At 34.1% G+C, this 16,271-nt stretch overlaps 1 protein-coding gene across 6 annotated transcripts in view; it reads left to right on the top strand.

Moving 5' to 3' along the window:
• The window catches only part of ATP2B1 (ATPase plasma membrane Ca2+ transporting 1), an 85,587-nt gene extending 80,971 nt beyond the window's left edge, over positions 1-4,616 (top strand). For all 6 annotated transcript variants that reach the window (XM_026698887.2, XM_087934536.1, XM_026698859.2 and 3 more), the window contains one exon: positions 1,684-4,616. In XM_026698887.2, the coding sequence (XP_026554672.1) occupies positions 1,684-1,998 (315 nt within the window). In that variant the 3' untranslated portion in view covers positions 1,999-4,616. The remainder of the gene's footprint in view (positions 1-1,683) is intronic.
• The last annotated feature ends 11,655 nt before the right edge of the window (positions 4,617-16,271 follow it).

Raw genomic sequence — 16,271 nt, 5'->3', positions numbered from 1 at the left:
CCACCCCAACCATTGTGCCATAGCCAGCGAGAAGGAGGAGGAGAGGCAGGCGCTAGGCGGGGCGAGGCGAGCGCCAGGCCAAGCAGCAAGAGAAAAGGCGGGCGCCGTCAGAGCGCCACCTCCTGCTGTTGCCGCCACCGGCACTGCCGCCGTTTCTGCCCCTGCCACTGCTGCTGCTTCTGCCCCCGCCGCCGCTGCTGCCCCCGCCGCCGCCGCTTCTGCCCCGCCGCCACCCCAGCTGCTTCTGCCCCGCCGCCACCCCCGCCGCTTCTGCCCTGCCACTGCTGCTGCTTCTGCCCCCACCGCTGCTGCTGTCCCCGCCGCAGCTTCTTCTCCCGCCGCCACCCTCGCCGCTCTGCCCCTGCCGCCACCGCTTTCTCCCACCGCCACCACCGCTGCCCCTCCCGCGCTTCTGCCCCCAGCTGCTGCTTCTGCCCGCCGCTGCCCCGCGGCAGGGGCAGAAGCAGCGGCGGCAGAAGCAGCAGCAGTGGCGGGGAAGAAGCGGCGGCGGGGGCAGAAGCAGCAGCGGTGACGGGGGCAGAAGCGGGGCGGGGGGGGAAGGCTTCTGCCCCCGCCGCTGCTGCTGCTGCTTCTGCCTTCCAGTCCTGCCTCATCCAGCCGGGCTATTTGCAGGAGGAGAGGTAGGCGTGAGGCAGGCGAGCTTTCTCCCCCCCCCCCGCAAAATTTGGCCGGAAAATAAACTGTGATAAAAAAACTGTGATTAAAAAACCGTGATAAAAAATAAATAATTTTTAATAAATAATTAATAATAAATAATAAAAACATCTCACTAACTTTATTTCTAAATAAATTTAATGTTAACTATGTTTTCTATGGTTTTTTGGGATGATCGGGTATCGTTACTGTTATTTTATTTTATGTGCGGCCCAAACCAAATTTTCATCTTCTAATGTGGCCCAGGGAAGGTGAAAGGTTGGACACCCCTGATCTAGAACTTACTGAATATAAAAATGGCAACTGGGATATTTGAAGCAAAAAACTAAAAATATATCCCAAAGTATTTATGTTTGTGAATCATGACTCAGCTCATATTTTTGTCATTTGAGAATATATACATATTTGCAGTAATGTGAGGGAGAACAGATTATTTCATATGGGCCATTTTTATCATGCATTTCTTAATCCTACAAATTATGACACACATTTCTGTGAAAGTATTTTATGTGACATATACTCAAATATTTAGATTAAATCCAGCAAGCTTGAACAAGCTTGTATTATATTGAAATTTTCATAGCTTGAACCACAGTTCCCAGTATTTGTTAAAAAAAATATATTAAACATTCTTAAAGTCTTGCCAGTCATTCTAGAAGTCTAATAAAATGGAGTAGAATTGGAGTAGTAGTCGTTCTAGAAGTCTTCAAAATGGAGTAGAATTTATCAATTGGCTTAAAATTTCATATTAGTTATAAAAGTAAATAGCTTCAATTCTTGTAGCTTGACATTTTGAACCAATTTTTTGATATTTATTTCTGCTATAGCCTGACAGTGCTCTTCTGAAATGCTCTTCATTTTTATTTATTTATTTACAGTTTATTGCAAGTTCCACTGCATTAATTCAGTTCACTTATCTTACCTATTTGTGGATTCAGTCTCATAAAACAACATTCTCCTGTGGACAATATTATTAAACAGTAACACTTGTGCTTTTCATACTTGCAGATCCGAGTGGTGAATGCATTTCGTAGTTCCTTATATGAAGGATTGGAAAAACCTGAGTCCCGAAGTTCAATCCACAATTTTATGACTCATCCTGAGTTTAGAATAGAAGATTCTGAAACTCATATTCCACTTATTGATGATACTGATGCTGAAGATGATGCTCCAACAAAACGTAACTCAACTCCTCTTCCACCATCACCCAACAAAAATAACAATGCGGTTAACAGTGGAATTCATCTTATGACAGACTTGAGTAAGTCTGCTACCTCTTCATCCCCAGGGAGCCCACTGCATAGTTTGGAAACATCACTCTGATTGTATGCTGAATGTTAACACACTAGCTGCATTTAAAGAAACACACTGAAACTGGGCTTTCTCCCTCACTATGATGGACAAGATGGTATTCTTGTCTTGGACTTCAACAAGAAGATAAAATTGTACGAATGTAGATTTATTTTTTTAAAAAGAAGCTTTCTGCCAGACTTCAGGGTGCTTTTCTGGGGGAGGGGAAAGTGGGAGTAATAATGAACTCTGACAGATAAACAGTAACTTGCTTATGTGTCCTGTGGATCATTAGCTGTACTTAAGAATGGCCCGTAAGAATGTCTTACCAGAACTTATGTTCTTAATTCCTTTGATGAGAGGGCTGGATTGGGCAGGAGAGCCCAGGGTCACCAAATTTATAATTTTCATTTCTGCTCTCAGCTGTTGATAATTTGAATTATTTATGTTTATAAATAATGCAGATCTGTTTACAAGGTTTGTAGATAATTTTTTTGTTCCTGTTCAGAGATGGGAAGTTTCCTTATAAATGATGTAGAAAAAATTAGTCCATCAAATACTGCTGTATTTTCAGGAAAGGGTGTTTCTATTGAAACTGTACTAAAAATTTTGCCTGCAACCTATCTTGTTAAATATTGTAGATAAAATTGCTACTACTAATAGCCAACAGGTAACACTAATGCTTTGTAAAAAGAAAAAGAAAAAAAAACATGAGCAATGGTGTTCTAATGAAGTTATGGCCTCTGTCCTAATTAGTTTCTTAAACATTTACTACTTAATGGTTTTGAAACAATTGTAAAAATTTTAAAAATTCAGAACTCACTGAATATGTTCAGAATTTAATAGAGGATTGTTTAATGCAGGACCTATGATGGAACTTGCTTGAAATACTTTTGTTATCTCAGGCAAAATGGATTAAATCAAAATACATCAGATCCTTAGTTCTTTTTGTTTTTGTCTAGAAACAGTAGCTTGGTGAACTGTGAGTGGAGCTGTTTATTTTTCTGACCTAAATATCTTTATAGCATGAAGGCTATTGGTATTTGGAAAGTTATGAATAGTTACCATACACTGTTTTGAAATTCATTTGAGTTAAAATAAATTACCCCTTTTGATAAAATAAATATGCGGCAATCGTTTTTATAGAATCCAGCATCTTTATAAATATTAGGTTTTGGTGGCTTCACTAGTTGTTAAAGAACAAAGACTGTGGACTGTTTCTGCTTTATGCAGAAGAGATGCTCTGGAATACATGGAAGTATGAATACAACATCTAGCGGTAACATTTTAAAGCTGCCTTGCAGTCCAAGAAAAAAAAAGTTGTAGACAGATTTTCTTTGCATTCCTGCATGTTCTAAAACTCCTGATCTGATCTGAAGCATTGCACAGTCCAATTCTCGTTCACAAGAGTAAGAGAAATAAATCAATTAGAAACTTTTTCCACTCTAAAAGAAAATATTAATAAAAGTATGTTCTCCGATATGCCTACCTTTGACAATTTGATTTTCTTAACCAATAATTGAAAATGTCTATTTTTCTTTTTGTGTTTATTATCAGTGTCTAATTTTAATTTTGCTTTCTGATGATTTGGGATGTATTCTTTCTTTTTGCCAGTACAGCTCAATAGAGTAGGGATTAGTACCTTACTGAAAATATAGGACAGGTAAGAAGAAACATGATCCTCTGTGATAATATATTTTCTCAATCATGACAGAATAATTTTCTATTGTTCAGAATGATCTACTTGTAATTTTTTTCTGAGATGTATATTCCTCATAAGAAAACTTGGAATATATCTGCTGCTAAACCAGACATTAACTTGCCTGGGAGCTGAGCTAACAGGAAGAAGAGAATGCATCTTAAATTTAGTATACAGTATTTAAGCACCTCAAGAATATGACAGTCATATTTGTGAACATTATAGCTTGTCTTCTGGGGAAGCAATTTGAGACATTTGTAATGTTACAGCTAGATTTTATTATTCAGATTTCAAGTAAAATATACAAGGATTCGATAATGGTTAATGGTCCTTTCATTGGACACTATATCCATCCATAAGGTTTTGCATATTGTATCCAAATATCAACCATTCATTTTCTAGTTGTCCTTTATCCTATTTAGAGAACTATTTATGTTGATAAGTAATTATTTTCAGTCTCTTATTTTGTAAGTGGATAAGAAATATGGTTTGGAAAGGTAGTATTTATGTAACTGGGAGAATGATGTAACTGCAACACATATTGAAGAATAAGATGTAATTATTCAAACTATCAGCTGTGTATGATTCATTATAGTTATTTTTTAAACTTGCTATTTGGAAATATTTTCTTTTCTTTTAATGGTAATCATCATTATTTGAATGTCCAAACTCTTAGAGTAAATTCTACAGGTCATACCTCAAGGAGAAACTTAATTTACTAACAAATTAACTTTTTCAATCCTGTTGACTGCAGTACATTGAGTCTTAATAGTAAGTGTAATCTAATACCAAGGATATTTGTTCTATAATTTTACTACTATGAAAGCAACATAATTTCATTATTTATTAAAGTAGTCATTACTGCTTTTCAGTTACTGACCCCACATGCTTTTCCTGGTTGTAAGGCTTATTTTCATTTTGCTTGATGTAACAAATAAATAAATATGCTGTTTATCTGTCTCTGGATGGGAACTGAAATCTCTGAAAATATTTTACTTGAAATACATAATTTTATTTTGAATATGTAGCCTGTTCTGTATCTGACTTTTTACTCTGTGATATGTACCTCATTAGGATTTCAATTTGAATTATTATTTGAATTAATTTTAGCTAAATGTATGGATTCAAACCAAATTAATATTCAGGACAAATTAATACTTGCAAAAATCAATAACAGAGAATAGACTCAATATTAGATAAAAATCTAAACTGATTGCATATATTGATACAGCAGCAATGTAAACTACTCCCAAGATGAAGCAAGAATCTGAAGCAAGATGAAGCAAGAATCTGATAGCTTTCCATTTCATTGTATTTGAATCCACTTTGTTCTTTTGAATTAACATGAAGGATTTCTATGTTTTTATAGCATAAAATAGGGAATCAGAAATACAGAAGGGGAATTGGCACAATCACTTATAATTGGTTGTTTAATTTTCAACACAGAATCTAACCACTTTAGAATTCAACATAAAAATGATGATCCAGTTGTAGGTATTGTGTCACTTTAATAAAATGAACAAGAGATTTGATACTGAGTATATCCTTCAGTCTGAGCAGATTCAGTCTCAGGGCTATCATTAGGAATCCAAAGTCATTTTTGTAAAAGAATGACTTTGTGGTTGAAAAGATATTCAAAAGTACATTTTAAATACTTACATTTTTTCTTTTTACTTCAACTGGTGTTTTCATCTTGCCAAACAAATGGAATTCTGAAACATTTCTATTTTATCAACATATAACAGTTGCATACACAGTTAAGAACTTCCTCTGACAAAGAAGGATTCCAATTTTATGTTATAAAAAACTAAATGACAGAATAAATCCTATTTACTATAACCTTCCATTCCAGAGTCGCCTAACATTTTGCCATGGCATGGCACATTACAATGCTAAAATAATTAATTTCCACATAATAGTTGTAGCTATAGATATGTTCTAGAAAATTTAAATAGAAACTGGCTTAAATCTGAAGGATTGTATACTTGTATGTTGTTTTTCCTATTGATTTTCTACTGCAATCAGATAATGCCGTGTAATGAGATTGCACTGTTCATATTCTGCAACCAGAATATTGGTTCAGAATTATGGAAATTGATGTCCTGTACATGCAGAGAGCAGCAGTTAAGGGAAGACAGTAAAGTTTTTGTGTAAAGTTCTTCCATTTATTTAAAAACTACTACTACTAATCAATTTAGTTTGGTATTCCTTATATTCTCACATGGAAGAAAATCTACCCATTCCAAATAATGTTTGGAATTATGTAGCTGGTTGTGAAGGTCCATTCTACATGACATGGAAACTAGTGATAAAAGTTTTTCTAGATGTTGGCCTAACTTTCATCCTTTGTGTTTTGATTTGTAATCCTATGGAAGTACAATCGACTATTGTGCATTTCAATGCCAATATAACATGTAATTTAAGCTAAATGAAATTCAGCAATTTATCGTCATCTTGATTACTTTCCTTTGGTAACTAATGTTGGATTAGATTTAAATCTCGATAAAATGGAATTGATATTTAGGCCTGTAGATTTTAGCAGCCTTTGGAATTATTACAATTCTTACTTTGGACATTCAGTTCTACCACATTTTATAAATAACTAATAGTTTCACCCTATTCTCCCTTATATATTAATCTGACACTTACAGTACAATTTCATTTTATGTCTGTTTGGTGCACACGTTTTGTGATGAAAACAGCCCTCCGAAGGGGATTCAGATTTGCCTGACATAATTGTTTAATAATTTTATTGATTTTAATGATTTGGGTTTGTGAATATTTTAGAGTTGTTTTATTGTGGTGTTATAAACTATATAAAACCCAGACACTGGCATACAGAAGTTCACAAATTAAAATGTTCAGCCAATATATTTTCATATACAGATGTGATTACATGTATCCTGAAATAATTATAACCTAGTGTTTTGTTCTAGCTTGAATTTTCCTGAAACTGAATGAACTAATGGAAATAATGGTCTGTGTATCACAATTACTTAGAAATATTAAGCAAGTAGTGAACAATAATGGTACCAAAGTGAATTTTTCAACCTGCATCTAAATCTTGGGTATAAAAGTAAACATGAAAGCTGTATGCCATTTTAAAGCAGTAAGATGCATAGAAAAAGAAATGGCCCTAAACAGCGTTTTATTTCTGTTTGATTTTGATGTTGTATATGTGTCTTAGGTACAGATGGCATTTTATCATTCATTTTAAGATATGTATTTCACAAATATGTGTAGTTTTGTTTCTAAACAATACATTTTGCTGAACATTTCCATTGTGTGGTATGCTGGATTCATGTATTTATATATCTAATGTTCGCTTTTGCTATTCAGTCATTTAGTATACAAGCTTCCTTTTTTTTTTAAACAGGAGATAATACCTCAGAAGCACCATTTTTAAAGCAGAAATGAAAGCTTGAGAATTAAGATATAAAATCTTTAAAAAAATGTTTCATGCATATGTACCAATCAGTTCTGGTTTCTAGAGAATGCACAAATGGTACATTATCTTATCCTGTCTCCAATAATAAAACTATCTCTTGTGATAATACACTTAAGAATATATTATTTGGTCTTATCGATACAATATACTTTATCTATTCCCTTTTTCAGCTTTTCAACTTTTTCAACCGCAACAAGTTTAGTTTTCCTAACCCATCATTCACTTCTGTCATATGACCAAAATATATTTTTGTTTGCTCAAGGAAGTTCTTATCCTTTTTTGGTCTAGGGTCAATTGATTAGTTCTTGAATATGTTGTTGTATTCTTAGAACCCCACATCCACAGTTTGAGGTCATACTTTCTCAATGTGTACCTTAAACTGATGCACATAACTACTGAAAAGCTTTTCAATTATTCTTATTTATTGCCAAATAAATGCTTATCTTTCATTATCTATTATTTTCTTTGCCATAAACTATGAGTTCACTTGAGAATATTGGTTGGCATTAGTATTTAATATTAGGATAAATTTTCCATTTTTTACTCTTAACAATTAAATCTAAACATAATACCAGCTAATATAGTGGCATTGTCTGCATATCTCAAAATATTACTGTTTTGCCTCCACTTTTTATTTCCACTGTCGTCTTCTAATGTGGCCATTGTTAGAAATGAGATAAATTGATAATATGCATCTTCCTTTCATATCCATCGCTATTCTTGAACAACTAAGTTTCCCAAAAACCCAAATTGTCTCTCCAAAATTAACCATAATATATTTTTTCACACCCATTCACCTTAATATATTTCACATTTTGGCAGGAACAACTAGAAATAGATACAATAACTGTTTTCAATAAAATATAGGTCTTACATTCAGTTGTTCTCTCGTGTTAACTATGCTAGGCTAACTATCTTACCCTACCTCCTCTGCCTTTTCTGAAACATGACTGTTATCTGACTGTTCTCTTTCCATGGACTTCTGGGTAAGCTTAGCAAATTCTGAGTAAATTTAACTTGCATAAAAACACTACTTAAGTGTTATTTTGTAGGGTCTCATTTTTCAAGTAGTACAGTATAATACATTTGATATAAAGTGGTTAGTTCTTGTCCCCTTGTGTTCATTTATTCCTAAAATGTAATGTCGGCTTAAGTTTCAGATCCTTAATTAAATCAATAGTACCAGTTGATAAAAGTATCACAGAATCATATGTCAGATTTTAATTTGGTGGATATTTAGTGACTTAACTATTTCAAAACTTTTTTTTTCAATTCTACACCAGTTTTCTTAACTACATTATCTTCTGGTATCTCAATTTTAGTTCAATGGATTAAAAATGTAATACAAGTAATGTCCCTATATAAAATTTTGCCCCAGTTCAATTCCTACAAGAAATAATTGTTCCATTTTTTTCCTAGGCACTTAATATATATTTATTAAAAGATTTGCTTTTTGAAAAATAGATACAAGAGTTTGAAGATTCTTTTATTGCAAATAGACTTTTGGATTTATTGTTTGGAATGTTTATAAGGCATTCAAATATGGATGTATTGTTTAGACTTTATGAAAAAGAAAGTTCAAGTTAAGTAAGAAAATGAGGGTGGGAAGTTAATAATATTTAAGCACATTGACTGGAAGATGCCCTACATCTGAATTATATAATGTTTTATGAGTGCCACACAAGAACTTAATTATCTTTTTTTGCCTTGAAACAGAATTGGACCATATAAAGCAAAGATAATGGAAGCAAGCGAAACACCTAGTAGGATAGCAGACTTTTGACTGAAACAATGACAGCTATGTAATGTTTCTGCTATTAAAACATGCCAATGTGAAATACTGACTCAATACTGACTGAAATGATTCTGATTAAATACATTAACGTTTTATGTTACATTGATATAATAATAAAATGTAGCACTGAGAATCATGTTTTGCAGAATATATATATCCCAAAGATTACAGTCAAACTGCCTGTTTAGCTACACCTTTATGTATCCAAAAGTAATAACCATTAAATCTGTGACAAGTAAAAGTTCCCATCTGGAAGGCACTCTCATTGAATGGTGAAAGACATACAGATGAAACTCAAAAATTTAGAATATCAGCAAAAGTTCATTTATTTCAGTAATGCAACTTAAAATTAAAACTAGTATATGAGATACACTCATTACATGCAAAGCAAGATAGTTCAAGCCGTGATTTGGCATAATTGAGATGGCTTACAGCTCATGAAAACGCCAAATTCACTATCTCAGAAAATTGGAATATTGTGAAAAGGTTCAATATTCTAGGCTCAAAGTGTCCCATTTTAATCAGCTAATTAAGCCATAACACCTGCAAAGGGTTCCTGAGCCTTTAAATGGTCTCTCAGTCTGGTTCAGTCAGAATCACAATCATGGGAAAGACTGCTGACCTCACAGTTGTGCAGAAAACCATCATTGAACCCCTCCATAAGGAGGGAAAGCCACAAAAGGTAATTGCAAAAGAAGTTGGAAGTTCCCAAAGTGCTGTATCAAAGCACATTAATAGAAAGTTTTGGAGCATTTCATGCTTCCTTCCGCAGACGAGCTTTATGGGGATGCTGACTTCATTTTCCAGGACTTGGCACCTGCCCACACTGCCAAAAGCACCAAAACCTGGTTCAATGACCATGGGATTACTGTGCTTGATTGGCCAGCAAACTCTCCTGACCTGAACCCCATAGAGAATCTATGGGGCATTGCCAAGAGAAAGATGAGAGACATGAGACCGAATAATGCAGAAGAGCTGAAGGCCACTATTGAAGCATCCTGGTCTTCTATAACACCTCAGCAGTGCCACAGCCTCATAGCTTCCATGCCACACCGCATTGAGGCAGTAATTGCTGCAAAAGGGGCCCAAACCAAGTACTGAGTACATATGCATGCTTATACTTTTCAGAGGTCCGATATTGTTCTATGTACAATCCTTGTTTTATTGATTGCATGTAATCTAATTTTCTGAGATTGTGGATTTGGGGTTTTCATGAGCTGTAAGCCATAATCATCACAATTGTGCCAAATCACGGCTTGAACTATCTTGCTTTGCATGTAATGAGTCTATCTGATATATTAGTTTCACCTTTTAAGTTACATTACTGAAATAAATGAACATTTGCACAATATTCTAATTTTTCAAGTTTCACCTGTATATCAAGATTTTTGCATTAATATTAGAGAAAAATCATGATGGCTTTTTAAATAATGTTTCTCCTTTAGTAATACACATAGAGCTATAATTGATTAGATTTATCAAATTTATTTTCCTCATATTTTAATGCAACATTGACAGAAAACCTGACATAAAGTCTACAAAAACTTTGTCATCCATTCTGGAAACACAGAAGTTCAGTAGATTAATAACATCAGTAATTTATATCTTCATAAAAATTTAAATAAGTCATTCTGTTTCTGCAAAATTTGGAAAAGATCTCTGGTAGGATGATAAAGGAAACTTTTAAAACATATTGCCTCAATATGGATTTTCTTTTAAAAAAATGATCGGTATATAGTTCATTTATTCCTTTGCTAAGATTATTACACATAAAAATTATATAGGTAATCCCCATCTCATGACCAAAATTGAGCCCAAACTTTGTTGCTAAGCAAGGCAGTTGCTAAGTGAGTTTTGTCCTATTTTATGACCTTTTTTTGCTACGGTTGTTAAGCAATTACTGTAGTTAAGTGAATCATGTTGTCATTAAGTGATTCTGGCTTTTCCCATTGAATTGCTTGTCAGAAGCCAGCTGGGAAGTTTAGAAATGGTGATCACATGACCCCCAGGACCGTGCAACACGCTAGCTACCAAGCATCCAAATTTTGATCATGTGACTAGGGATCCTGCAACAGTTATAAGTGTGAAAACCAGAAAGTCACTTTTCAGTACCATTGTAACTTTGGTCGCTAAACAAATGGCTATAAGTTGAGACTACCTGTATTTTCCATCCATAAAGATGACTTTTAGAACATAAGAGTGCACTTTTCATTTGCTCTTATTTTTAATTTGATTTTGGAAACATTTGTTTTTACTAAATATTTTCAGCATAACAGTACTTGAATTCAGTACAAACTCTTACTATATACCTTGTTAATATGTTTTTATAGCAGCACTTACTGATAATATATAAGAGATTTGTTTCTATAGAAATATAAAATAATTGAAGTTTTGGTGGGTTGCTGGAATTCTCTTAAATATTCTGAAAATTGTTTTACCAAAGTAATGTTTTTCAGCTTTATCAAACTTATTTTTCCCCTCTCGGATTACAAATGACACAGATGGCTAAAAAAAATCCCACTGATTTTATTAGGAAAGATAAATGTAAAAATGGCAATTAATCAAGGTAGATATATTGAGTTAAAGTTCTGTACTTTTAAATTATTTCAAATGGCTGTATAAAATATTAAGGCGGTTTTAATCGAAAGTCAATTGAATTAATATGGTTATCATATAGAGAGGGGAGGAATAATTTTACAATTTTCAGCTTTATTATTTTTGATTTCTCTGGAATGAAGGCAAACATTTGTCTTTTTAATTGTATTGTTAGTTTTCTTTCTGTTTGTACTCAATAAAAACAAAATCAAAAGTGTATTTAATATGAATTTAAGATGAAAGTAATTCAACAAAATTCTTTGTCACATTTCCTGGCCTTTTGAATCTTGAAAATGGCTTGGCTTGGCTTAATCAAATCAAACATTTAATGTCAATGCACAATATGTGTACAATAAAATTGAAAAATGCTAATAAGTTTGTAAACTGCTGCCCTAATTTCATAATTATTAATGTTCAAAAATCATTATTATTTGAAGATATAAATGTACTTTTTTAATTATATACAAAGTCTTGGAATGTATTTTTTTTAAAAAAAATGCTTTTAATTGAATAGAAATTAGAAGAAATAATATAGTAAAAGGTTAAAAAAAGCAAGACAATTATAAGGTCATCTCATATGTATTTATATAAAGTTGTATGTAAAGTTTTAATATTACCATATTTAATACAGGATTGCTAAAGCTACCTTATTCTACACCAGTACTCCTTTAATGATCACAACTGGGAGCAACAACTTGATTGTTAAATGAAGCAGATTTTAAAGTAAACCATTATTGTGCTTGCAATCTTATGTTAGCTTTACTTTGCTTTACAAACCTGCAAAGGTGGTAAATGTGAGAATTGTCACAATGTTACTTTTCCATCACCATTGTAACTCTGAATGGTGGTTGTAAGAGGTAAATGCTAAACAAGGATTTCCTGTATTCCATTTCCATGGAGAAAATCTATGTAAAGAAATTGACTCATGGAGGAAAATGTCCTTATGTGGTCACCAAGAGTTGACAAATTGATGGCATACAATCATATTCCATTACAGTTTGTTCTTAAATTGGAAATTTTTAATCCATTAATTTTTTTAATTGACTGAGCAATTGGGACCATAAACTATTTTTACAGTGAATTTCTTAAGAAGGGTAGAGGAATCCATTTTCATTGTCCGGTCATCAATTTCCATGTACTAGGTATGTATTTCAACAGAATATGGACATCTAAAAAATACTTAAGTCCTGTCAAAATCAGATTAATGTCCACAATGACTTTTCCCAGAATATGATTTTAGGACACTGCAAACCAGTTTCCTAACAATTTATGAATGTGATGTAGTTCATTGCAACTACAACACCACAGTGATTTACTCATGCCTTTGATATATCAGTGCAATAGGAGTCCAATCAATCCAAAATACTGTACTGTTTTTGTTAACTAATCCATAGTCTAAGATCTACTGAAGTTATTGATACAGACATGACAGTTCCTGCATTTTAGACAAAGTGGGGATCACCATTTTTTGTTCTATTCTTTAAAAATGTGTACATTGATTTTATAAATTAAATTGATTTATCACTAACAAGTATTTATAAATATTGTGTGAGGGTTCTTTGTGTGTTTGAACTATCAGTTCTAAACAGACTTCTCTAAAATTGAAAATGGTCCAAATTAAGATACCAACATGTTATAAATACTGCCAGCAAGAGTATTTATTCTTATGTAAAGAATTATAGATTTGGCAAATATGGTGAAAAATGTTCAGTGTTGCAAAGATAGTTACAGTACAATCCTAGATCACCAGTATGTGTTCATTTTGTGTTCACTATCTGAATTATGAAAAGACAGGTGAATACTATCTTTTGTGGTCAAAATTATATATTTAAAATTAAGTTCCTGTTGTTTCTATTTTGTTTTTTCTGGATCTTACTCTTACAGTAATAAAATAAAAACAAAATTCCTATAATATCCAATATAATAATCTTCATTTCTGCTTTGATAATTTCAAGTTTTGATTCATTGTTCTCATAGTCTGTGCACCATTGTTACTGTTTATGTCCATGAGAAAACAAGGCCTCATCTTTCAATACTAACTCTACATGTGAACAAATTTCTTTGTATGCATTAATTTCAGATCTACTTGTAACAGTTTATTACTCTTCTATGACAAGTGACTTCCAATCTAAGTATATCAGAAATAGTTTGTCATTGTCTTCATTCAGGTTTGATTTCAAAGTTCCTTTTCCTAGTGGATTGGGTTCCTTCACCTCTAAAGCCCAACTGTTCTCATTCCATTTTGAATTACTCTTCGCTTGATTACTCCCTATTTCATCTTATCATTGATGGTGATCCTATTTGTAGCTCATCTCATTTTTGCCACTGGAGTCATTGAAGGTAGTGAGCACTCCAACAAATGTAGCTGTTTTTAGGATGTGAAATTAAAGAATATTACTACAGTGAAGTTTAAATACAATGTGTATTCAGTCTCCATGGACACTAGAACAGATCCATAAATAATAATTGTCCAGCTTCAATTCATGATTCACTATGAAATACTGTTAAAGGCTTTATGTAAAAACATGTTTTTGTATTTTGTAACTTTCTGGCCTGTTTACTATTGATGTTATTGCTATATTATTCACACAAAAGTATGACAAAATCATTTGGGGACTATTATAAAATAGTGTGATAATGGAAGAAGGAAATGAAAGCATGTGTATACAGGATAGAAATGTTTAATAGTTCAGCTGCATTTATTTAACTGTAAGATAAGGGTAGTATTGTGATTTGGAAAATACTGCATGAGAATCTCCACTGTACTATGCTATGAACCATGGTGGCGCAGTGGTTGAAGTGCAGGACTGCAGGCTACTTCTGCTGACTGCCGGCTGCCTAAAATTTGACAGTTCAAATCTCACCAGGCTCAAGGTTGATTCAGCCTTCCAAGGTAGGTAAAATGAGGACCCAAATTGTTGGAGCCAATATGCTGACTGTAAACTGCTTAGAGAGGTCTGTAAAGCGCTATATATAGTGCTACTGCTATTGCTATATAATGTTGCCTTTAGTGTTCCTATCCTTTTGAGCTTCAATACTTAAATTTGCTGCAGATAAAGTTGAGCAGTTCATTTAATGTGTATGGTTTTAATTCATTTAATGTATTATGCCTTATTTACTGATGCTTTAGCTGTTCATTGGGAATCTCCCAGACTTAATGTGGTGGCTATATAAATGTTTTAAACACCCCTTCCATTAAGTCAATGCAACATTATCCCTGGTACCTTTTAGACTTCACTAAGCTTAACTATTGCAACAGTAGTCAGATATGTGATGACCCGGGATGTGGCACAAAGACAACACAGTCAAATAAGGAGAGACCCTTTAATACCTCCAACTTTGCCCCCAATGTCCAGGTTACCTTTGACTGGAGAAAAACTCTCCCAAGAACAGTCTTTAAGTGGAGGAAATTCACTCCAGAAACAAAGTACATACAAACTGTAACAAACACAAACCATGCTGCAGCAATTAACTTGAAAGGGCAGGATAAGGAATTGCAGACTTGAGAGGCCAACAAAACACAGTTGGGAAGACACCAGGAACCCAGATAAGCCTCGACAATAACATATAACTCATTTGCTTCCAACAACTTTGCTGTGCATAGCTTCTTTTTTTAAACACTGTGTTTCTAGCTGCAGCTGATGAAGGGAATCAGGGCCCCTTCGTCCCCCACAAGCCACACAAGTCACTTTGCTCCCTTCTTCGTTCCTCCCTGCATGCCCTAGGATGAAGAGGGGGTGGCCTGAGTCTTCCTCTGAATTCCCTCTGCCTTGCTCTACCTCTCCCCTGCTCTGCCAAGCCAGACTCTGCCCTTCTCCCGTTTCTTCCACAGCCAATGGAGCCATACTCCTACTCCCTGTGAGCTGCTCAGCCTCCCCCTCGAAATCAGTTTCTGACAGGGGCATGACAGATAACTCTCCTCAGAAGTCAAACATTTGATGGGTGCAGTGTCTTAGCTAAGAGTGATTCTGTAACGACTGCATAATCAATTTCATTGTATACAGCCAATTTCTTTGTATATATTATGTACAATGACAGTAAAGGCTATTATTACCAAGCTTTGATTTTCATAGTCTGAAAAACTGAACACTTTTCTGTATAAAATTTTAATGCTTCTATTAACATAGTAGAATGTTAATAACTTTTCATCCATGTTATGTTACTACTTTATATCAGAATACTTTTTTTATTAAAGCTAAACAACTGATATTTTCCAGGCAAATTCTCTCTTCTCAATTTCTTCATGAGAGTTTTACAATATAAATGGTAGGGTGTCCTGTATTACTCATACAAATGTTGCATGTGCATCAGACAACCAGTAAGTGCTTCTTTCACTATGTCAAAGCATCATAGTTGAGCTATACTCCAATACCTTATTTCTTGCTTTCAAGTTATACAATCTACCAGCCTGTTTATGTTACCTGTTTACTTTTCAAGAAATAGGTACCTACAATTTAGGTGGTGCCTATTCTGAAAACAAGACTTTGAGGAGAAAAATCCTAGCATGGTTTATGAAATGTCTGCAAGTAAACAAGCAAGTTCAGAGAGCACAAAGAACTCCCATCTGATCTTCGAGGAAACACCTGTCCATAAGTTGTGTTTGCTATAGTTCTCATTCTATGATTTGCAGGCTCTGGAACAGGTTGAGAGAAATTAAGCCCTTTCTCCTCAGCATGAAGAAATCCAGCAGTGATATTGCTAAGCAGCATCTTAGGACTTGAACTGGAGACCGCTAGACAATCCTAGGTTAGACTGGAAAGTCGAAAAGA

Source organism: Pseudonaja textilis, chromosome 5 (genome assembly GCF_049901715.1).
Source record: "Pseudonaja textilis isolate UNSWEBS1 chromosome 5, rPseTex1.2, whole genome shotgun sequence".
Lineage (NCBI taxonomy): Eukaryota > Metazoa > Chordata > Lepidosauria > Squamata > Elapidae > Pseudonaja > Pseudonaja textilis.
This window is presented reverse-complemented; position numbering and strand designations above follow the sequence as displayed.